General features: G+C 43.2%; 1 protein-coding gene and 1 long non-coding RNA gene across 2 annotated transcripts in view; one reads left to right on the plus strand and one right to left on the minus strand.

Moving 5' to 3' along the window:
• The window catches only part of LOC137416614 (LIM domain-binding protein 3), a 70219-nt gene that overhangs the window by 38163 nt on the left and 6376 nt on the right, over positions 1-25680 (minus strand). Inside the window, exons 4-8 of the mRNA XM_078783207.1 lie at positions 20885-20950; positions 17522-17652; positions 10448-10928; positions 6394-6574; positions 3431-3551 (exon numbers count right to left, since the gene is read on the minus strand). Of these exons, the coding sequence (XP_078639333.1) occupies positions 3431-3551; positions 6394-6574; positions 10448-10928; positions 17522-17652; positions 20885-20950 (980 nt within the window). The remainder of the gene's footprint in view (positions 1-3430; positions 3552-6393; positions 6575-10447; positions 10929-17521; positions 17653-20884; positions 20951-25680) is intronic.
• The window catches only part of LOC137416615 (uncharacterized), a 73887-nt gene continuing 50233 nt past the window's right edge, over positions 2027-25680 (plus strand). Inside the window, exons 1-2 of the long non-coding RNA XR_010982311.2 lie at positions 2027-2050; positions 4815-4873. This is a non-coding gene — a long non-coding RNA (uncharacterized LOC137416615). The remainder of the gene's footprint in view (positions 2051-4814; positions 4874-25680) is intronic.

Here is a 25680-nt window from a genome sequence, read left to right on the forward strand (position 1 = left end):
GATTTTATTGATTGAAGAAATATTTTTCTTTGAAATATTTTTGTATTTGGAAGACTTTTATGGGATACTTTGAAAGAAAAAAAAAATTTGAAGACTGCCGCTCTTTCACTCCCTCTCTCCGCTTTACACAAAAAATGTGCAAAAACAGATCCTAGCAACTACAGACCAATCAGCCTTCTCCCAAATATCAGCAAAGTCATGGAATCCATCATTGCTTTGGATATCAAATCTTTCCTCTTCTCCAATGGCTTGATCTCTGATCATCAATTTGGATTCAGACCAAGTCATTCTACTCTGGACATGCTTCTTCTGCTGTCTCAACAATGGATGGAGGTCCTCAATGCCAAACAGGAAATTAGAGCTGTGTCCCTTGACATATCACGTGCCTTCGATACGGTCTGGCACCCAGCTCTGCTCACCAAACTCTCCTCCTATGGTATCCATGGAAATCTCCACGCATGGCTTGTGGACTTCCTCTCTTGTCGTAGTCAACGTGTGGCCCTGAATGGGTTTCTCTCATCTCCCCGTCCTGTTCAGGCTGGAGCTCCCCAAAGCAGTGTTCTGGGCCCTGTGCTTTTTCTGGTCTTCATCAATGATCTCTCTGACTCTCTTGAAAATCCTTTCTATCGCTTTCCTGATGACTCCACTCTCTGCCACTCCATTCCTCATCCTTCAGATCGGCAGTCTGCAGCCTCCTCACTCTCTGCAGACCTGGACAAAATCACAGACTGGTCAAACAATTGTGGAACATGTCTTTCAATCCTGACAAATCTCACACTCTTACTATGTCTCTCCGAAAAGACCGATTGGACAATCATCCCATCTACTTTCTGAACAATCCTCTCCAAGAAGTTCTGTCACTCAAGCTTTTGGGTCTCACTATCTGCCATGATCTTTGCTGGAAAAACCACATTTCCAATCTGGCCTCCAAAGCCAGTCGCCGAATGGGCATCCTCCATCATGCAAAGTCCTTCCTTGGCACACCTGAGCTCCTCACCACATACAAGGCTTTCATCCGCAGCTCAATGGAATGCTGTTCTCCCCTCTGGACTGATGCTCCTGCCTCACACCTAGCTCGTCTTCACGCTGTTGAAACCAAAGCTTTCAGAATCATTGGAATCTCCCGCGATGAAGCTAACTCCGAGGGTCTTTCACTCACTCACCGCAGGCAGGTAGGTGGTCTTTCTATCTTCTACCGACTCCTCTCCGGCCTTGCTCCCCCAGCTCTATCTGTGCTCTGTCCCCCAAATATTCCTACAGGTCGCACAAGATCTCCCAACAACCATCTTATGGTTAAACTGCCAAAATCAAGACCCTCTGCTCACCTTCACTCCTTCATTCCTCTTTACTCCCGCCTCTGGAATAAACTCCCTCACTCTCTTCAATCCCACTCCTCCCTCCAGGTCTTTAAAACAGCTGTTCACCACCATCTCTTGTCTTCCCCCATCCAAAACCTTGATCTCTTCTACCCCCGTTTATTCACCCCAGATCCACTTTTTTTTTGGAAATATCGACTCCTTTCTTTCCTGGAAGTTCTAGCAGTGTCCCTGTGTTTTATACCTTTCCCACCCTGCTCCCCCGCCTTCCCATGCCTCCTCCGCCCAAGCCCTCTTCCTCCCACAGATCTTCCGTTGTCCCTGTTCTCTGCTGTTGTAGTTGTGTGCTTCCCTCTCTCTCCCCATCTTGTGTCATGCTTCCTTTATTGTATGTTTTGTGTGTCTGTTTGTCTTTTTTTGTGATTGATGTTAGCTCTTACACGAGCCTCGATCTTGTATACAAAAAAAAAAAAAAAAAATGCAGTTACAATATCATACCTTTGAATAAGGTCGGTGATATAACTGGGAACAAATCATTCATAGTAGTGTATCTAATTTTCAGCACATCACATGTCTAGTAAGTGCCTAAATAAAGGAAATGCTAAAGACATTTGAAGATCACAGAGATTACGTAATGGAGACAAAGTTTGGCTTGCCATTATTCAAAAATGCTTCCGAGTCATTTTGTTTGAAACGACTTCCTGTAAACTTGCTTTTCTGGCTGCACTTTAAAGGTATGCTTTCAGAGTTCTTTGATTTCTAAACCTTTTGATTGTCCTACCTGTCTGTATCACAAGACCTTTCAAAGGATGTCTTGGCCTGAGTGAAAATGTAGCTCCTGTTTGATTTTAATCAAATGAACTACATTTTATTTAGTCTAACAACATCCTATGCAATAAATGTTGGAAATTTTAATACGACTCGTAATATAGCTTACAGTACCATATATTTATTTATTTATTTATTTATTTATTTATTTATTTATTTATTTATTTATTTATTTATTTATTATATTAATTTTATTATACATAATTTTTTCGGTAGTAGGTTGTAGGCAGCAACCGTCCAGGGTAGTTATACCGTTCTGACCTAAGAGTGTTAAATTGGTGCCCGGATTCATCTTACACTCTCCATGTCAGGATTGCTTGTCTTGCCCTCTGTCTCATCAAACTAAAGTTACCGGGCTCGCTTCAATCTCTCTTTCTCACAAACAAACATCATACACTTTTCTTACTCATTTTCACCCCTCACCTTTACATTCTTTCTGAATTATTTATCTTTATACGGTTATTTTATTTGAAGCCTGGCCTCGATGAAGACTATACAGTCCATGACTGGAGCCTTCAATATAATATTTTTTTTTTTGTTATTTTTCAACATTAAAAAAATGCCTTCAACATAAAAAAAAAATTGTATTTTTTCAATAATTATTAATTGTCACTGTCAGTCAAGGGTTAAGGTCAGATCAAGCCCTCAGCATGTGCTGGAATTTCATTGGGGAATAGAAAATTGGTATCACCTTGATAGGTTAACAAATGTGCTTGCATGTGAATGTTAGATTTCTAATCAGAAAAGAGCAGGTCATTGTGTGTACATTATTTAGGGAATTTTGCAACTTATTTTTGTGACAAGCTTGGTGTTGGCTTAGCGGTTAGGGTGCGGCTTGGGATCCTAGGATCCTGAGTTTGAATCCCGGTCGATCGCTGAATTAACGCCAGGGGGGTTGACTCAGCCTGTCATCCTTCCGAGGTCGGCAAATTGAGTACCAGCTCACTGGTAATTCCCTGTGTGTCGTGAGGCACATCCGGCCATAAAACATTGCTTCAAAAAAGAAGGGCTCTGTGGGTAAAAAATTGGCCTCTAAAGGTGGTTATCTTTGTGACTACGTTAGAAGGCTGCCCTCCTTACTCTGCAATAACTATTCCAGTCGTGAAAACTGCTACAGACGTCTGTCCAAATTGAACTAATCTCACACATCGCACTGATGATAATAGCAAAACCAGGCCTGACATCCAACAATAAACTTTCCTAACAAGTTACCAACCCCAACAGTCTGAAAAGTATCTCGCAGGGGAAAACTATTTTTGACAAGAGGGCAGCATGACCCTGCTCACCCTTTTCGCAGTATGGCTCTCCATCCTCCATGTGGAAGAGGCTGTTGCCAAAAGGCTGTCCGCAAGCAGCACACACAAAGCATGCAGTGTGCCAGGTCTGGCGTAGGGCGTGCATCACTTCCTGCCAAATGCACACCACATCGGAGGAATAATTTCATTAAAAGAGTTGCCTTGCTCTGGAGGAAAATCTATCACATTTCATACCATTCTATTCAACCTATAATTTGCAAACAAGAACAGTCAAGTGTATATTTATGTCCTAACTTTTAAGTATGGTGGCCGAGTAGTGAGGACACTGGAGTGACGTCATGAAGGTTGTGGGTTGAAACACGGCTAGAGGCCTCAGTATGGAGAATTGGATTATAAACGCCAGAAAACTGAGCTGGTATCAGGAGAATTAACAGGTTGCTACAGAATCATCAGCGAAAACCCACTCAGCTCACAAAGGACCACCAGCAATGAGGTAATATGTCTGCCTTGCTTGATGATCTGGATGACAAGCTGGACCAGTCAACACCTTGCAAATGATTATGAGGTGCCGCATGGCAACTTTGGGCACATACAAGTGTTGCTAACAATGCTGTACATCACTCAAGATGAATAACGAAATGTTGTGGATATTGTGGATATGTTGTTGTGGATATTCACTCATTCACTCTATACATGTTAGATGTCATGATCATACATTGCATTCCCATCTTTTTTGAGAAACATGAGCACCTTCCTGGATGCTTACTGATGATTCTGAATGATGAGTGATGGTTTTGATGGTAAATCAAACAGTCTCAAAAATACAGGCTTACAACCACAGCCATAAATAAACAACTTGAGCACGCGAGATGAGCTAATGCCCCTTTCATGAAATTTCATAATGAACTTCGATTTGACAATATGAATGGCTGCAAATGGCCAACACAGGAAGGGCATACTGTTTTATTGAGGATGTTTCTCGAAACAAATTTTTAATTAAACCCCTCTGTGGCCTGCATATTGCTCCGCATTTATAAATTCTCAATGGAGCATGCTCAGATTTTCTGGATAGATCAGCTCATCATCAACAAAATAGCCAAAATGTAAAATTCCCACTTGTCACGAGTTCGCAAATGCACTGGATCAGTGGATCATGAATGAAAGTTCAATCATACTATGAGCAGTGAGACTTTTCTCTTTGGTTTTTTACCTTTGAACTGAATATTTTAATGACGTTTCACAAATGTAACTGTCTGTGTTTGTTACAAATATTAAAATGAATTGGCGTACCAACCTTATGGTTTTGATGACGATGCACTTTTGAGGTATTCCCAAGAATGTAATTTGTGACATTTAGTTTTTCTTACCTACAGTGAAGATTTTGTGCACCACTCCTTTCCTATTTCATCTCCAGGCGCTTTATGACGTCATCTCTGAGCACCAAAGGGGACCCGGCAATGACGCACGCTGAAAGTCAGTACTCAGTTTTCACTCCAGTTTATTTCTTGTTTTCTTGCTTGTTTGTTTGTTTTCTTGCTTGTTTGTTCATCTGGGCGATATCTCAGCCATCATTTGAGCTCGGAAGCTGAAATTTTGGCACAATAGTGTGCACATGCTTTGGCAAAAATGTTATTTTTTATTTTTTGATTAATCAATTAATTGATTAATTATTAGCGATTTTTAAAGTATTTATTTATTTTCTTTCTCATCTGGACAATATCCCAGGCACCTTTTGAGCCTGGAAGCTGATAATTGAACACGAAAATGACCAAGTGATTTGGCTGTAAAGGGTATTTTTGATTTATTGATTGATCAAGTAATCGATTAATTATTTAATTATTCGATTAATTACTTAATGGATTTTTTTAAGTTACAGATTCAGATGAAATGGTGGTGGTTTAGGTACGCCATGAGCCAGTTCATTAATAATTTGATTATTTTACGATTATTATTTATTTATTTTCATTATTATTCACTTATTTATTTTCTTTTTAATCTAGGCAATATCTCAGGCACCTTTAGAGCTAGGAAGCTGATCTTTGGACAGGACAGTGACCAAGTGATTTGGCTGTAGAGAATATTTTTGATTTATTGATTAATCAATTAATCAATTAGTTATTTAATTTTTTGATGAATTAACTATTCAAGTAATTTTCAAAAGGTTACAGCTTTGGATGAAACACTGGTGGTTTGGGTATGCTATTAGCCAATTGATTAAGAAATAAATTGTTTTGCGATTATTATTAATTTAATTAATGACACAATTAATCAATCAATTATTGCACATCTCTCCCTCCCAATAACGCTTCCATGTGTTGCACGGCGGCATCGCCAGGTGCTGCAGGCACCCCAGCAATGCCACACGCTGGAGGATATGTTGTTTATTTATTTGGCATCTGGGCGGTGTACTTTAAATGTTTCTGTACTTGTTTTATTTTATTTTAAAGGAAGCACTGTTATGAATTTCAACCTGTGTTTAAAATATCAACCTACGAGGCTATATTTGTTCTTAAGAAACAAAGGAGTGAGGGGTGCAAAGAAAACCTGCACTCATTCTTCCTCATCACACATCCCTTCATTTATTCTGCATCATCCTTCTCCCTAATAATCCACAACTTCATTCTTACACTTTCCTTACTTACAAAAACATGTTATTCTGTTGTTGAATATCATGGTTCTGGTCTTTCAGAAGGCTGACTATTGAGTCTTTTTGAAAATGCATAGGCCTATTTGCCTTTTTGTTACAGCGGAACCCATGCCATATTTCATCACAACTATGAAAATCCCAGGTTTGAGTCCCAAGTTTTCACAACTCTTCAACTTCTTATATACACCAGTTAATATTCGCATATGGAATACCCAGCTGAATGTCCGTCCAAAGGACCCTACACACAGTGACGCAACACCCTGCCTATGAAGCATCAATCAGACAGTTTATAGCAAGGTCAGGAATGTTTAATGATCATTTCTGAACTCCAAAACTCAATTCTTACCCCCATGATCTTTTTGCTGCATCGAGCACAGTTAGGGGCCAAGTATTTCTCGTAGCAACTCTCACAGTACACGGAACCCTGCTCTTCAACGAATCCCACATCGGAGAGTGTGCTGTTGCAGTGTGAGCATTTGAACTCATTGGGGTGCCAGGAGCGGCTTAAAGCCACGAGGAAAGGGCCTCTGCAAAGGTAGCACAAAATAAAATTATACTAAAACACAGACCATGTGCTACATCTGTGTGACATAAAAGTGAAAGTTGCTTATTTATCCGATCTTCTATTTTTCGCCCTTATTGGTTCTAGAAATGTTCACTCTTAATCAAAAACAGGCACTTGCCAATGTATTCTGCAAATCGTATTCGTGATCCTTGATTGCAATTCAATCATGATGTTAACCTTGCTCAACCGAACACCTTCTGCTGGTGAAAAAAATCACTGGTGCCATGACCACAAGTTACACCACCTTTCTTTTTGATTAAACAATGTGCAATATTACATTTCTGGAGTGGAAATGGCCGAGATCATTTTCCTATATATCTTTGTCTCGGGATTATTGTATTATAATTATACATATTTTATTTTTCTTTGATTTAGCTCCTATAACGTTCCGCCAATGTGTGACTTTGAATGTTTCCACTGCGATCCGCTTTGTTTGCCTTTTGGATAATGATTTCCTAAGTCCTTATCATTACAACTGCTCACACAAACAGGGATTTTGAAAACATCTTCAATGACAGGCATTCCAGAATAGGATTCAATGCTGTAGCGCATTCTCACCAACATGGAAGCATCTACATGTTTTTGCATTTGTGAATAACCACAAAAGCAATTCCAACTGTTTTACGAGTACTTCTTAATATTGAATCGTTTCCAGAAAAAGCATTGTGTGTACGCAGACACATGTATACATTAAGGAGCATGATGTTATCTCTCCATATTGGGAATTTGCCAAGTACTTAGGCATCTGCAGAGGTCACGGTTCAGTTTGATACCTCTTGTTTATAAAGGGTGTTTGTATTTCAATGAATAATAATGGTGATGATTTATGTGAGAGTATAAGGAAGGGAGCAATAGTAAATGAATTCTCTTCTGTTTCCTCATTCATCTCACATTCATTGGTCAACATCGGGCCAATTAGATGAGTGAATGAAATGAAATGTCTCCACTTCGAAGTTCTAAATACTGTAAAGTACTTGTTGTTTGCAGGAATTGTCTTTCATAGTTTTTATTTTAAAGTTGTTTCTTGGGATGTATCTTTTACGCAACATATGAGGGCTGACAATAAAGTACCAAGACAGATGTTCTTTCTTGAAACATAATTGGTACGTTTGCAATAAAATTTTCTATTGCTTTAATCCTGGGACTTTATTGTCAGACATCATATGTGATTGATTACTGTCTCCGTTTACAACAAGGAATATTTATTCACTGGATTTACCTTTTGTGGAAATTACTTGACAGTGAAAAGTGTAAAAGTTAGATTCACACAAAAGATAAGTACTTTACGGTTTTATAATATATTTCACATGGTCCCTTAAGCATGCCATATTTTGGAGCATGGTGGCCATATGGAAGTTCTAAGGTCCTTGCACTTTACACAGCTCTTGGTAAAGGCTTGTACCATACTAATGGATCTTTCCACCATTGATTTACATGTTTAAATGCAGTCGAACTTTTTGTCCAGAATGGTCGGGACCAAGGGTGTTCCAGAAAAACATATTTCCGGTTAATTGATGTCACTGCTGTTAATAGATTTAAAAAATTAAAAGGCGGACGTCATTGTGTTAAGGTGTTATGAAGCCTATTTCGCCTCCCCCCCCCCCCCTCCGATAATGATAAATAAACACAGGTATTATACACTTGATACACGTACTGTATATGAAAACAAACAGATTAAATTAACATACTGTACTGTCTATTTATAGGTAAATAATTGTTAGATTGAGGATCTAAAAACAAAAGCTTGTACCACACGTACTGCATGTACTTCCCAATAATTCCTCAATGTATATGCTTCCAAAATGATCCCTATGTGAAGTGAAGACACAGTGAAAGAGGTTTTTTTTTCACTAACTCGACATTACCCTGGATGCTTAGCACGTACCGCTGCTGTTTCATACCACCATTTCATGTGTCAGCACTCATCTTCTTGGCCAAAATTCTTTCTCTATTCTTGACAGATAATGGTCTTTCACCACTCGTACTGAGCCTGGTGTTGGCTTAACTGGTAAGGTAGCTGGCTTGAGTTCTTAGGGTTCTGAGTTTGAGCTCCTGTCATGCGTTGAATGAACACCAGTTGGGTTGATCTGTCATCCTTATAAGGTGGGTAAAATTAATCCAGATGAGTGGTAATTGGGGGCATTGCATCAGCAGCACAGCTGCACCCCCAGCAAATGATGCAGCCAAGGAGCCGCAGGCTGCATACGAACCACCAACACCACTCTTACTGATGCTACTATTATTGCCACCATAATACAAGCAATCTTACTAGCAATCATAATACACAACTATCGGGGATGGCTCTTTGCGGTGGTTGTACCCCCCCAATGCAACACGGGGGCCAAATCTTTCCCATTCTTCCCTGCTGCCTGGATTCGTCAGGGCACAGTCACAGTCAGAGTGCCGATCGGACCCCAAGGACCAGCCCTTTCCCTCTTGTCTCTGTCTCTTCTCTTCTCTTCTCTTCTCTTCTCTTCCCTTCTCTCTCTCTCCCACTCTCTCCCACTCTCTCCCACTCTCTCTCTCTCTCTCTCTCTTTCTTTCTCTCTTTCTCTCTCTTCTTCTTCTTCTTCTTCTTGTTCTTCTTGTCTCTCTCTCTCTCTCTCTCTCTCTTGCTCTCCCTCTTGCTCTCTAACTCTGTTATGGTCCTGACTTTGTAAAGGTGGGGATAGACCATGAAGGAAGTCTGGAAGTCTGGGTCACTCCTGGGAGATTGATCGGCTGATTCCGTGCCACGGGCTTTATATTAACTTTCCCAGAGCATTACTTGTTTCCTCCTAAGAACACAAGGGTAGTCCAGCATGCACACGAGATTTTTAGAATGTCCCTCCTTTTCTATTGGTTGGTGGCATTATCTACAAGCTATGGAATGTCCCTTATTTTCTATACTTTTCCACATGGCACATACCAGATAAAGGGGCCTTTTCTATTGCCCCTGGCATTTTTCCCAAAAATACGTTTTAAATATGAACAAAATGGATTTGTTCATCATATAAGACTTTATTCAAGATGATATAAACGACTTGAAAAAGAAAGGGGAAAATATTCAACCCAGATGAGACTCAAACCCACAATCCCCAGCTTGGGAGAGTGATGCCTTATCCATTAGGCCATTGGGCCAGCATGTCAGATTTTTGGAATAATATTTTAAAGAGGTATAAAGTGTGTGTATGTATGTATGTATGTATATATTTTTGTGTGTTTACACATATAATTGAATTTATATATAATTTAATTTTAAAGCAAAAACTATGGCACTTAGGTGGAATTTGTTTGACAAGCCATTAATTTATTTGTATTGACCGATGTATATTCCAAGTTTCAGCTAGTATTAATGTATAGCCTTTGAGATATGAGCACGAACACATTTTGGGTGGGCGGACGGACAGACGGATTGACAGACACCAACATGAATTCAAGGGTTTTCTTAATAAAACTCAATGCGTAAACGGACATTGCTGAAATTTGGAACATATTACCTCGATTTACAAAGCATTTACTTCTGAAATTTGCAGCCGATTTCGTCAAGTAGAAGCCGCAAAACGAATTTTCAGTCCCCATGTTAAAATTGCATACAGAGAAACGGTCCCATATAAAGGTAGGGGCACTTTGCACCTCCCTTGACACAAAAAAACAATTTCGACAATTTAGGATTTTAGAATTTTTGATTTTTTTCGGATTTTGTACAAGTGTTATTATTTGGATCGTTTGTGTCGCAGCACATTGCCCACTAAGCGTGGGCTGAGAATGGCAGTACGTGAGCACCTCCTAGTATAACAAAGCAAAGAAAACAAAGAGACATCAATAACACTGTCAGTGAGTGAAGCAACCTGACCTTATGATCTGGTTGCAATTGCCGCACATGGGTGTGCGACTCCCAGCCTGAAAATGTTGAGCCCACTGCACTTTGCTGCGGCTTGGAGATGCACTTGGAGGTAACACCTGGCCATGGGCTTGGGAGGGAACCGGGCCTGAAGGACAGGAATAGCCCGTTGAAGGAGACGGAGCTGTAGCACGAGTTGGATTCTGAGATGCAGGAAGGATTGGGGCATAGGCTGGGATGTGTGATGTAGGATGGGATGGAGATTGCACTGGGGCATGTGCTGGAGGATGAGCTGGAGAGGCAAGATGACTTGGGCCATGAGATGGAGAGATGTGTTTCGTAAGTGTGGTAGTAGACTGGTCCGCAGCATATTTCTGAGCAAAGTTGGTGTCCGTCACCCATGGTGGACGGTCGGCAGTGTCATTCGGTGCTGGCGCGGGGCAGGTCGGCCCAGGTTTAGCAATTGTAACCTGGACACTGCTTCCCAATTGTCCTAGGCCAAAAACACAGAAAAAGGGTATTTTCAAACATAAAGTTATGAGTTTGAGAAAAAACATGATCCTGATATGATGTAATCTTTATTTACATAGGATTTCAAGTTGCCTCAACTGACTCAGCCTCTGTAATATAATCTGGCAATTACAGGATCGAATCCGGAATTGGTCGAGTAGCTAATGGCAAAACCACTCGGCGTATTCTTTACTATGCGGTTGCTTTGCCAGCATCCTGTGACCAAGTTTCGACCTGTGTAGCGTTCTCAGCAATGGAATTGTTACTCACCTGCCATGTGTGCCCTGATGCTCAAAAGTGGGTTATGGGACATATTGGATGAAATGCATAATTATTGGAAGCACAACTGTAATAAAGCCCAAACGATTCAATGTTACAATGTAATTATAATATAAACACAGTACTGGCCCAGAGCCTTAATCTTGTGAAATAAATCTTGAGATCTTCACATTTATATCACAGTAGCTAGCTGACTTAAGGGGAGAGTATATAAACTATTAATTTGTGAAGGAAGAGCCAGAAATACATGTGATATATCAGTTCAGGGGCGGATCCAGGGGGGCGTGCAGGGGGTACGCACCCCCCCCCCTTCGATCCAGGATGAGGGTGCAGGCGGTGCGAATATGCTGAACTGTTGGACCAGGGAAGAACACACGGAACTGCAGAAACTTCCAAGAACGCACGAAATGCCGTTTCTGACGATCAATTTTTTAAAATTTCCTGGGGGAGGACGCCCAGACCCCCCCTTTATCCCCCCCCCAGCGCTATAGTTTCATGCACCCCCCCCCCCCCGTCTTGAAATTCCTGTATCCGCCCTTGCAGCTAGATACTAATGTATTATTGGAAGATTCAATATCCCATTCGAGGCTCACCATGGAAAACTGTCCGAATGAGGCAGACTGATTAAACAACTTCTTCAGTATCTTCAATCCCATTCTTTGCTTCAGGGCTTCAAGGCAGCTGTTCACCACTACCCCAGGTCATCCCCCAACCATACTGATGATCTCTTCTTTCCCAAATGACCCCATTCCTAACCAATCAACTTTTCCAGATTATTGTGATTTCCCCCCTCTCTCCATCACCTCTTTTCATTTGTCAGTTTGTCGGTTGGTTTACTCTTTCTGTTTCATCCCTGCTTCCCCCTTCCTCTTCTTCCTGTGGTTAATTCAGCTTGTGTGCAGCTTGTTCACCCCAATGTGTCCTTCTCCACCCACTCTCAAGCCCACTCTCACTTGCACTTCTACTCTACTATTGGCCTTTCTCCCTTGCCATTCTGCTCCAGATTTTCCATGAGCCTCGGCCATATATACAAAAAAAGAAAATCTATAACATTCTATTCATGTAGTGTACAAAGCAAGACAAACAGTCAAATTTCAACATTCAAATGTGGGAATTACTGCTCACCTTTCCAGAAGATTTAATGGCAATTTTATGGACAAGCTAGAACGGCACTCAGTAGAGCGCATACCTCCGCCAGGCAGGACGGTTTGCGTTTTAGATCCCACTCATAGGCCGGATCTGCATCCGGACCTTAACTAAAATCTAATCGGCTTTCTTGTCACCCACCCAACCTGCTCAGCAAGTTTCCTCAGAATCCGTCCATAACTTTTTGAGATATCGAGTAACATATCATTTTGACCCTTTTTCTCAATGGTGATCGAAGAATCACATTAATTTTCTTTTTAGATTCTCTTATCTAGAACCGGATCTTCACCAAATTCGAATCAGCTTGTTCTTGATACAAACCCAACCTGTCCACCAAATTTTGTCCAAATCCGTCCCTATCTTTTGGGATAACGTGACATATATCTCTTTGGCCCCATCTCTCAATGCTGAAGAATCACTTTAAATATTCTAGGATCCGGATCTTCACCAAAATATAATCAATTCGTCGTTGTCAGACATCCAACCTGACCAACAATTTTAGTCCGAATCCGTCCATAATTTTTTGAGATATTTTCCTCACAGTCAGACAGACAGACAGACAGGGGTGAAAACATAACCTCCATCTACCTTTGGTGGCAGAGGCAATCATGGATATAAATCCAAACTAAAATTATCTTTTAGAACGGTTTGGTTCAATTCATATTTTGTGTATAGTTTGACACATTATATAAGACTTATTGTCCTGCTAGCCAACAACCATCGACCAAAGAGACATTTTTATGGCATAGCCCATAGGGCAATGCCGTCTAGACCAGTGCTGGTCTGTCCATATGTATGTATGTCCCTCACAAACGTCCACCAATCAGAGATGAGGATCTGGTCACATGACAGGGGGACAGCGTTTAGTAACCATTACATTTGCATATTTTACTAAAAGGAAATATAATAACCTTCTATGGAATGTTGTGGGGTCCGAGCGGCTGTCGTAAGGTAGGTAGGAGGTTTCAAAAATTCCCCAATACAATTATGATTTTGAAATGCGATCGACACAGACCTTGCTCCCAAATCCGGAAGTGAACAGACGACGATAGTTCGGTGATTTGATAATATCTCAATACAATCGTGATTTAACATTATATTTTGATATACTGTATTCATAATACAACAAACAACAACAAGCTTTTTAAGACCATTTTCCCTGCAAGAACGGGGGTTAGCCTTGCGGTCCCCATGACAATGTTCTCCATTTTGCCCTATTTTCTGCATCTCCCCTTGTTAACCCCCTTGCCCGCATTTCTTCTTCGACCATCTTTAGCCAAGTCTTTCTCGGTCTTTCCCGTCCTCTACTTCCTTCTGCATTCATTTCCATCACTCTTCTCAACCAGTCACTTTCATCCTTCCTCAACACATGACCAAACAATCTCAAACTGTTTCTCTTCACAGCATCCATCACAGCCTCTATTCCCATCATCTTTCGCAATGCATCATTTGTCTTCCTCTCTCTCAACGATACTCCACACATCCACCGAACCATTCGCATTTCCACCCTTTCCAGCCTTCGTTGCTGCTCTACGTTCATTACCCATGTCTCGCTCTCATAAATCATAACACTTCTCAAAAATGCAGCATACACCTTTTCCTTCAGCTTCAACGACACTCCCCTTCTCGTCAGCACGCCACTCAGTTCCCGAAACTTCTTCCATTAACATCTCACTCGAGCAACCGTTGCCGAGTCTGATCCACCTTCTCCATTCAGCATATCTCCTAGGTAACAAAATGTTTTCACACCTTCCAGCTTCACGCCATCTCCAAGATCCAACTCAACATTTCCTCCATCTGCAGCTACCTCTGTGCACACCTTGCACTTGAATGTAGCTGCCACACTGGTTAATGACCCTCTCAAACCACTACATTTTTGATGAACCCACTCAGCGCACATTGTACATTGAATGGAATTCACTCCGACACCCTTCCTGCACACAGCACATGGCCACTTCCCAGTTCTTTCCACCTCACCACATGCTTTACCACTTGCCATCACCTTCGTTTTTCCGATATTCACCTTCAGACCTTTTGTCTCCATACATTCCTTCCACTTTTCATCTTCTCCTTCAGTCCATCCATACTTTCTGCAATCAACACCAGATCATCTGCATACAACAACTCCCACGGTAAACCCTCCTTTACGTTCCGAGCCAGCACCTCCATCATAGCTACAAATAGTAGTGGACTTAGTACCGACCCCTGATGCACTCCCACCTTCACCTCAAACTCACCACTGTTCCCGTCCTTCATCCTTACAGCTGTGCGCGCTCTTTTGTACATTGCCATCACTACTCTGATCAACCATTCCTCCACTCCTAACTTCCTCAATGCCCATGTCAATACTTTGCGTGGAACCCGATCGAATGCTTTCTCCAGATCAACAAACCCAAGAAACAACTTCTTCCTCTTCTCCATGTACTTCTCCTGCAACTGCCTCACAATAAAAAGCACGTCTGTCGTTCCTCTTCCTGGCATAAATCCAAACTGCATTTCATCGATCTTTACTTTCTTCCTTATCCTCCTCTCCAACACCCTTCCAATACCTTCATTCCATGCTCCAATAACTTTATCGCTCGATACGAGCCACAGTCCAGAGGTCACCTTTCCCCTTGTATAGAGGGACGAGGGTACTCAGTTCCCAATCCACTGGAATGCGGCGTTCTTTCACCACCAGATTGCAGATCTCTGTCATTCTTTTCACACCCCAATTTCCCACTGCCTTCAACATATCTCCCACAACTCCCATTGGCCCTCCCGCTTTTCTACTCTTCATTGCTTTTATCGCCTCCTCAACTTCTTTCTCGGTTATCTTCTCTGCCGGTCCTAAAACTGGGTTACTCTCTATGTTGCCATCCAATTCATTCTCTGCATTCAACAGTATTTCCATATATCTCTTCCATCTTCCTTTAATTCCATCTGGGTCCACAACGATTTGTCCCACTTCATCCTTCAAGCAACTCACCCCCATCACATCACACCTTTCTTTCGCTATCTGCTTTGCAATCCTGAATACCGCTCTCTGACCCTCTTCCAAATCAAAGCGTTTTCCAAACATTTCCTCCATGCCTCCTGCGCCTTTGCTACCTCTTTCTTTGCAGCCTTCTTGGCTGCCTTATAAGTTTCATGCTCTTTCTTTTCTGCCTCCATACCCTTTGCCTTCTGCCACTCCTTGAACTTGTTCCTCTTCTCATCAATCTTCTTTCCAACTTCATCATCCCACCACCATGTTTCCGAGTGCCTCGGTGGTCCTTTTGTCCATCCACATACCTCACCAACGGCTCCCAACAGACTATCTTTCATTGACATCAACCACTTTCAAGCTCAACCACGTCATCCTCTGCCATACTCAGCCTCTCTTTTAATGCCTCCCTCACTGTCACCTCTTTCAACCTCCACACCTTCATTCTCGGTTGGTACTTCACCCGCCGAGCTCTCCTCGCACCTTTCACCCTTATGTCGCAGACAACCAAGTGGTGCTGTGAAACAGCCTCCTCCCCCGGTATCACCTTTGTGTCCCGGAGGTGCCCCCTATCTCACATTCGCACCAGCAGGTAGTCAAAGGTTGTCGTCGACCCACCTGACGTGTATGTAACAAGCTTATTATCCCCTTTCTGGAACTGAGTATTACAAATCAACAAATCAGCTCCATCAACAAACTCCAAAATCCTTTCACCTTCTCCATTTCTCACACCATATCCGTAACCCCCATGAACTCCCTGAAAACCGTCCATACTCCTTCCCACATGTCCATTTAGGTCTCCTCCTACCACAACAACTTCCTCATCTTTCACGTTTTCCATCAGCTTCTCTGTCGCACACCAGAACTTGTCCTTCTCTTTATCACTCCGATCAACCTGCGCAGCATATCCCGAGATGACGTTCACCAAGAGCATTCCAATCATCATTTTCACCATCATCAACCTTTCACTCACTCTAGTCACACTCACCACACTGTCTACAAACTCCTCAAAAAACAGGACACCCACACCATTCACGCCTTCTGGGCACCCTTGCCACACAAACTTGTATTTCTGTCCCTGCCTACCCTTCACCATTCTCACACCACTTCCCTTCCATCTCGTCTCCTGCACACAACATATGTCCACTCTTCTTCTGACCAATACTTCCACCACTTCTCCTGATCTCCCTGTCATTGTCCCTACATTCCATGTCCCAAACCTCAGAAACCGATCTCCACGTCGGGCATCAGACGTTTCGTCGTCATAAATGGAATGATTTCCATCCTTGCTTCGATCGGGTTCCCCACCTTGAGTTTTGTCGAGATGGAGTGGGGTCTCCCACGGGGTACTTCGGGCTGTGCCCTGCTCATATGTAGTTGTAATTGTCATGGTTCTCTTTTTGAGGCAATGTTTTTATGGCCGGATGCCCTTCCTGGTGCCAACCCTTTTTAGTCGCCTCTTACGACACACAGGGATAAGGTGTACCTATTCTAAACCGGGGTACACACCGGGGCACACCAAATTAATACCATATATTCATAATATGGTATTAATTTGTGATTGGAATTAGGAATGATGCTATTTGGTATCAAAATATCGAGATATTGAGTAGCAGAATGTGGAAATGACATAAGCGTTTCCATTGGTGACATTCGTGGATTCCCCATTTGCAGTTTCGCCATTGACTGGACATAACAACATTCAGACTGGGAACGTTTTTATGTCCAAGTCATTCACGAACCTGCTGTCAATGCCTGACGTCCGACTGAAGGTGGCACATGAATGTGGAATTTATTGAAAAAAAAAAAATTAATACTCACATTATTTTCTAACTGCTAACTGGTATCCCCACCCAGGTCATACTATCCTCTTCAACTAAAGCATCAAATAAGCCCAGGTACACCATTGTTAGACTATCGGTCTTGTTTATTTTGTTTGGATAACTGTGGTTGAAATGAAGCAGATGCTGAAGGTTAGCTGGTATCCCTTTAGGTATAGCCAGGAAACATTCTGGGATATGATTCCGAGCTATCACCTTCAAAATCAATGCAATAAATCAAAGACTTGCATCTTATTTTTCTGTCTGCGGGAAGCCCATGATAATTTAACTTTTGATAACAGAGATTATGGCACAACATGCAAAATTATAGGGTTGTCACAGCACGAATCAGGTGAATGAGCATACCCGAGGGAGGCACGCTCGGCCGAATAGTTGCGGTGGTGACCACGCTTGGTTTACTCATTGCTGTCGCGTGACGCTGCGCCGGTGCTGTATGCGATGCTGCTTGAGGTGCAGCAACATGCATTTCATGATGGCTGAGAAAAGAGGTAAAATAATGGGATAAGTTTCTGCAGATGTTTTCGTACAGACATACTTGAATATCACTCCAAAGCATTTGTGCCTTTGCTAATGCCCTTTTTAGGGTGGCTGTCTCTGGACTTTTGTATTAAACAATGTCACTTGAGGAATCTCTAAGGATCAACACAACATTAAAATCCACACAAAGGTTTCAGAAAAAATCCAGGTACCCATAATGTATCTCAAGGAACTCAAGATCCCACAGCTCTGACCTTTCCAAGCTACGTGTCCTTTGAATGAGGATAAAAGTGTTTGGGGGTGAAGTTGTCCCAAAATGCCCTGTTTTATGAAACAAAGATGGCTGAACTTTGGGTACGGCATGAAGGCATGTAATGTGCTTTGCCAACCTATCCTCGAGTAGTAACAGTACTATGGTATTATTTCATTGTGCAGCTGTGGGCACTTTTCCCTGCATAAAGAGAAAAAGACGCAAAAAAAAACCTTTGGGATGGAAACAGCTGTGCAACATTCTTTGCCAAAGCATCTGGAAACAATCTCTTACTGCTGGTTCATCCCCCAAGGCTGGCCGGATTTATAGGTTGTCGTTTAGTGTGGGTGATATAACACAATTGATGTTAAATGAGAAATCACAGCGCATTGTTCAAAATGAGCTGCAGAGAGCATCACACAAACAAAGCATATCACTTCCCTCTGCTGGTTAAAAATAAACATCACAAGAACATTTTCACCACAAGTATAACAGCTTTCTTCTTCCTGGTGCTCGGCCTGAAGGTAGGTTCAGTGCCCAGGTTCAGTGCTCCAGGTTCAGTTTCCGGGGCTCAGTGCACAGGGTTCAGCATCCTGGGGTTCAGTGCCTGGGGTTCAGTGCCCGGGGTTCAGTGCCCAAGGCTCAGTGCCCAAGGCTCAGTGCCCAGGTTCAGTGCTCCAGGTTCAGTTTCCGGGGCTCAGTGCACAGGGTTCAGCATCCTGGGGTTCAGTGCCTGGGGTTCAGTGCCCGGGGTTCAGTGCCCAGGTTCAGTGCCCAGGTTCAGTGCTCCAGGTTCAGTTTCCGGGGCTCAGTGCACAGGGTTCAGCATCCTGGGGTTCAGTGCCCAAGGCTCAGTGCCTGGGGTTCAGCGCCCGGGGTTCAGTGCACAAGGTTCAGCATCCTGGAGTTCAGTGCCTGGGGTTCAGTGCCCGGGGTTCAGTGCCCAGGGCTCAGTGCCTGGGGTTCAGTGCCCAGGGTTCAGTGCCTGGGTTTCAGAGCCCAGGGCTCAGTGCCTGGGGTTCAGTGCCCGGGGTTCAGTGCCCAGGGCTCAGTGCACAGGGTTCAGCACCTGGAGCTCAGTGCCCAGGGTTCAGCACCTGGAGCTCAGTGCCCGGGGTTCAGGGCCCGGGGTTTAGTGCCCAGGGCTCAGTGCCTGGGGTTCAGCGCCCGGGGTTCAGTGCACAAGGTTCAGCATCCTGGAGTTCAGTGCCTGGGGTTCAGTGCCCGGGGTTCAGTGCCCAGGGCTCAGTGCCTGGGGTTCAGTGCCCAGGGTTCAGTGCCTGGGTTTCAGTGCCCAGGGCTCAGTGCCTGGGGTTCAGTGCCCAGGGTTCAGTGCCCGGGGTTCAGTGCCCAGGGCTCAGTGCCTGGGGTTCAGTGCCCAGGGTTCAGTGCCTGGGTTTCAGTGCCCAGGGTTCAGTGCCTGGGGTTCAGTGCTCGGGGTTCAGTGCCCAGGGCTCAGTGCCCCGGGTTTAGTGCCCGGAGTTCAGTGCCCGGGGTTTAGTGCCCGGAGTTCAGTGCCCAGGGTTCAGCACCTAGAGCTCAGTGCCCAGGGTTCAGTGCCCGGGGTTCAGTGCCTGGGGTATAGTGCCCGAGGTTTAGTGCCCAGGGCTCAGTGCCCCGGGTTTAGTGCCCGGAGTTCAGTGCCCAGGGCTCAGTGTACAGGGTTCAGCACCTGGAGCTCAGCGCCCGGGGTTCAGTGCACAAGGTTCAGCATCCTGGAGTTCAGTGCCTGGGGTTCAGTGCCCGGGGTTCAGTGCCCAGGGCTCAGTGCCTGGGGTTCAATGCCCAGGGTTCAGTGCCTGGGGTTCAGTGCCCAGGGCTCAGCACCTAGAGCTCAGTGCCCAGGGTTCAGTGCCCGGGGTTCAGTGCCTGGGGTATAGTGCCCGAGGTTTAGTGCCCAGGGCTCAGTGCCCCGGGTTTAGTGCCCGGAGTTCAGTGCCCAGGGCTCAGTGTACAGGGTTCAGCACCTGGAGCTCAGTGCCCAGGGTTCAGTGCCTGGGGTTCAGTGCCCGGGGTTTAGTGCCCGGGGTTCAGTGTCTGGTGCTCAGTGCCCGGGGTTTAGTGCCCAGGTTCAGTGCCTGGGGCGTAGTGCCCCGGGCTCAGTGCCCGGGGCTCAGTGTCCGGGATTTCGTGCCCTGTGTTCAGCGCCCCGGGTTCATTGCCCGGGGTTCAGTGCCTGGGGGTTTAGTGCCCGGGGCTCAGTGCCCGAGGTTCAGAGCCTGGGGCTTAGTGCCCCGGGCTCAGTGCCCGGGCTCAGTGTCCGGAATTTAGTGCCCTGGGTTCAGCGCCCCGGGTTCATTGCCCGGGGTTCAGTGCGCGGGGTTTAGTGCCCGGAGTTCAGCATCCCGGGTTCAGTGCCTGTGGCTCAGTGTCCGGGATTTAGTGCCCGGGGTTCAGTGCCCGAGGTTTAGTGCCCGGAGTTCAGCATCCCGGGTTCAGTGCCTGTGGCTCAGTGTCCGGGGTTTAGTGCCCGGGGTTCAGTGCCCGGGGTTCATTGCTGCCAAAGCAGCCCCACGGCAAGGATTACACAGAACCTGTGGTTTGCCTTTGCCTGCCCAGACACTAGTCATTTGTCAGGCACTAGTCATTTGTTCAGGGTGCCGGCAATAACTTGCCTACTCTTCACGAATGACACCATGGGATATTTTATGTGCACCAAACAAACACTTGCAAACGGATCTCACAGTTTGGGAAAAACATTCAAGGGACACCAAGCACACACATTGGTGAATCCCCCTTCCTGCAAAACACCAGTATGACAGTTTATAGCTAGGTTGGGATTCTAGCCCAGGCTAGATGGCTTAAAGGAGAGTGTGTGTGTGCAGCTCTATGCTATCCCGCCAGCCCAAAAAGCATGGTGCACTCCAAAGGGAAACTTTTAGTACACTAAAAAGGGATAGTGTTACATTCATAATAAAATTTTAAATCACAGGTTTTCTATGTTATTTTCCCAAAGGTGAGCTCTCATTTGTGCCTCGTACCTGGCGTGGCTTTGTGATGCTGCAGAATGGGTGAATGTGGATGTTGCAGATTGCTGCCAAGAAGAACTGAGGTACACGAATGAAAGGAAAGGAGAGGTCCATCAAATAGGTCTATGTAGATGTAAGTTACAATGTACATTGTACAGGTGAACAGAAAGCAAGTGTAGAACACAAAGTTAAGAATTTGAAATAACTAATCTTCTTCCCTCTAAAGCCAAATAGCAAAGACCAGGCCATGAACAATTGCTCAAACAAAAGTTCTGAAATACTAAATTATGGATGCACTTCATCCCATCAGGTTCAAAATAATGCATAATATAATAAGAGTAATTATAACAATAATTAATCCAAGGAAATGTGTTTGGTTGCAGTAAAAGGAAAATCTGGCTGCTTGGCCCACAACACCAGATGAACCTTTCCTCAGCGGTGTAATGGTGAGAGCATCCGCAATGAGTCTGGGGGGTATGTGGTTTGAACTCCGGCCGAGTCATACCAAATACTTTAAAAATGGTACGTGCTGCTTCCTTGCGTAATGCTCAGGATTAAAAAATGACAGAGCACGAACAAGCAACCATAGGTTGGAAACTGCAGGCTTTCATAGGCCTAATTACCCTGCACTCGTGAAGCATAAAGCGGAGTCAAGCAATCGGTTGCGTGCGTACGTATGTCGTACATACGAGTCTGCATTTTAAAAATTCATTTTCTCAAGAAGTGTTTGTCAAATTGACAAGAACTTTTGGAGCATAGGAGTGCCTCCTCCTGTATAATTTTTTTGTGATAATTATGACGCCATAGGTCACATGGTATGGGCGTCATCTTGGAAAAAAACGAAAAATATTTTGACCACCATATCTCCAAAACCACTCCATGGAAAAAAATGAAACATGGCTCATTTTGAAGAACTCCATATGAGGCAATAAGTGTTTTTAACGATGACGTCATTGGTGCCTTCATTATGACGTCATAATTCGACAAGTACAACGCTTAGTCCGATAAGTTTGAAATATATTGAGCGTGATCTACGCAACAATTATATTGGGGAATGTCAATTAATGATGTCATCAGTCACGTGGTCAGGCAGCCATATTGGATCAAATAAAAACCTTTAAAAAACCGAAGAGTTGGCTCGCACCATGTTGACTGCATGGGGTAAGTATTCTATGAATACCATCTAGTTTTGTAAGGGAACAAGGAAATATACATCAATCGTCACCTAATGTCCTTATAATTTATGGACATGTACAATGATGATGACTTTGAATGTCTGTCCTGCATGGGATATGTCTTTAATCTCCTCCATTAGTCAGTGTAGATACAAAAAGAGTGAGTGATGGGGAGAACATTTGGCTTTGGAAAGTTGTTGTTTTTGTTGTTGCTCCTGCTGCTGCTGTTACTGTTGGTGAGACCAAAAGTCAGCTTGTTGTGCACACAAAATTAGAGAAATAGAAAAGTAAAATTGAGAAAAGGAAGAGAAGGAAATATGATAGGAGAGTGAAAATAAGTCAGAGGATTTTAGGAGAAATATGGAGAGAAGGCTGAGAAAGTTGTGAGATGGGCCGCACAAGAAAACCTGGAATATACTTACTCTGCGTGACACTACACATGTGTTCCTTGAATTACTCTGACACTGATTGACTTCCCGTTAGCTTGTTCCCATCGAAGGCACCAAACTCTTTCATCAAATCGTCAAAGTTTTGCCTTCATGAAATCGAATAGCCTTACTTTATTTACTATACCAAAGTCTAACTCTTAACAGAATACTTGCACACACAATTACTTAATCCTAAATATCTTAATCATATTAGCAAACTGCAAACTGGATTGAAAAGTAACCCTGAAATCTATAACATAAAAGGAGCTCGGTCTCGACGTGCCTGCGTGCGTGCGTCTGTCCGTCTGTCAACAAATAGGGGATTTCTTCTTCAATTTTGATTTGCTCGCCATCAATTTTGTTCACCATCTTTTTTACCAATCAGATGCAAACAGTATATGATATAATTGAGCAAGGTGAGGATAGTTGGGCCGGTTTCAATTGACATTAAAACAAAAACTCATCCTGCTGATGTGCTTGTATGCATTCCTCTCTCTCCCCCTCTTGTCTCCTGCTCCGTTTATTGTATGGTTTATGTGTCCATGCATGTTTTGGTGTTTAATGTGTTAGCTCTTTCATGAGCCTCGACTCTGTGTGTGTGTGTGTGTGTGTGTGTGTGTGTGTGTGTGTGTGTGTGTGTGTGTGTGTGTGTGTGTGTGTGTGTGTGTGTGTGTGTGTGTATATATATATACATATTATCCTCCTTCATCTTTTTCCTCACTTATTATAATGATAAGTCTCATTCAATCCCGTTTCTCTTATCGATTATATTCAGAAAGCACTTGCTATATTCAATACTTTTTCTTTCAACATTTCCATTTTATTCATATAACAGTAATATATCGCCCTATAAAACAGTATTTCTGATTATACACTGCCTTTAAAGCATGACATAGTAGGACGCTCTATTTTCAACACAGTTGAGAAAGGGATATAAATGAAAAGCAGCTGATATGTTAAAAAAAACATTTTGTTCAAATTTTAAAGGGTTAAAGTTAATATTTATTTATTTTCTCTGAAAACCTGTTGGTGAAAACACCATACCATCTATTTATTACATATACCAAAATGGTAGAATTTCCATCTTCCCCTCTGCACTGTATTCTCCATATGTGAGGGGTGGCGGTCTGATGCGACATGGTGCTTCACAGAGGGGAAGGACACACGTAACCTCTAAAATCCCTCTGACGTGCATACCTAAATCCATCGCTATAAGATTTGTATTCCCATAAGCAGAGCGACGGGTCTTATATTCTAGTAGATCTAGAAAATCCTCATCTTCTGCCATATTTGCAAACACAACTATAGCAAGGTCGATGCCGCACCATAACAAATCCGCATGCTTCCCACCTAAAGTGCGGAGTTGAAAGAGGGCAAAAAGTTCCTCCAGGAATGACCCAAAATCAGAGTTTAAAAAAATCTTCTCTTTTGATCCCTATATCCCCAAGTCCACACACACCTCCTGGGATGTGAACCAGGGGTTAAGTCCAAAAAATCGGTACATATTTCAGGCATCCCCCTAAATTTATTGCATATACAAAGTTTCATTAAAATACTTTCAAAATGTACCTGGATTTGCATTTTTGGCGAGAAATTGTAATTGCATCTATGAACGAACCTAACCACAGTTGGAAATTGTTTCTACACATTGTACTTAATTGTTCTTATTACAAGCTTTCCTTGAAAATTTCCAGTTTAAAATCAGTGACGGCAAAAATTACCTCTTTACCACTAGAGGGTGCTTGAAACTGATGAAAACCTTTAAATTTGGATAAACCTTGGGCTCATACGTCACAAAGGTGTAACAAAACCAACTGGAATGACACTCGGTAGAGAGCATACCTCTTCCAGGCTGAACACGTTTTGATTTGTATCCCAGCGATAGGCCACATCTGGATTCGGACATCTAATCGGCTTGTTCTTGTCACATAATCAACTCATGCACCAAGTTTTGTCATAAATTGGCCACAACTTTTTGGAATATCATGCTATATAATTATCGTATTTGGCCCGATCACTCGAAAGTGAAGAATCGCTTGTGAATTTAAAAAATTCTCGTATCCGGAACCGTATTCAAATCTTCACCAAAATCGAATTGATTCGTCCGTGTCACACACACAACTTGTACACAATGTTTTGTCCGAATTCGTCCATAACTTTTTGAGATATGCCATATATTGGTTTTAGCCCTATTACTCAATGGTGAAGAATCACTGAAATAAATTCTCTGATCCGGATCCGGATTCAAATCTCCACCAAAACTGAATCAATTCTTCCTTGTCACACGCCCAATCTCTCCACCAAGTTTCATCCGAATCCATCCACAACTTTTTGAGATATCTTGATATTTATAGTTTTTGGCACTATCTCTCAATGGTGAAGAATCACATAAAAAAATTCTGAGATCCAGATCCGGATCCTGATCTTCACCAAAATCTAATAATTTCTTCCTTGTCACATACCCATCCTCTCCACTAACTTTCATTCAAATCCGTCCACAACGTTTTGAGATATCCTGTTCACAGACATGCAGTGGTGAAAACATAACCTCCCATACACCTTCGGTGGCGGAGGCAATGAGGACTAGGTATAAATTAGAAGTTTTTATATACACTAGGGCATTGCCCGTACTATATCTATATCTAAAATTATATCCCCCCCCTCTATTTACATGAAATGGTTTGGTCCAAAGCGAACGGCTTGCGAGTACGGTGACAATCCCCCCCCTCTATTTACATGCAATGGTTTGGTCCAAAGCGAACGGCTTCCGGAGTTTGGTAAAGAAATCGCCATCGCGTGCACAAACGCGCAGGAAAGCGAATGAATCGCAAATTCGTTTTTATTAGTTTTAAAACATAGTTTAACGCCAACATAGTTTGCAAACGTGAAATAAATGAATACGCTCTCAAATGTGCCATCCGAGGCAGAGTGTGTCCGCCACGTTCGGCACACGCGATCGTTCGCTGCTCTCTGATTGGTTGAATCGTTTTTTGGACATAGCTCGGTAAGTAATTGTCCGATTAATATGAAACCTTGAAAAGGCACATCCTCGGGTCCCCAGCAATATACCTGGCAAGTTAAAAGTATATCGGACCCGTGGTTGTCGAGAAACAGCGGTCACAGACAAACAGACGTACAAACGTACAGACGTACAGAGATTACTGGAATTATAGATAGATAGTCGAGGCTCGTGAAAGAGCTAGTA

This window comes from Myxine glutinosa, chromosome 8 (genome assembly GCF_964187855.1).
Source record: "Myxine glutinosa chromosome 8, kmMyxGlut1.1, whole genome shotgun sequence".
In the NCBI taxonomy this organism is placed as follows: domain Eukaryota; kingdom Metazoa; phylum Chordata; class Myxini; order Myxiniformes; family Myxinidae; genus Myxine; species Myxine glutinosa.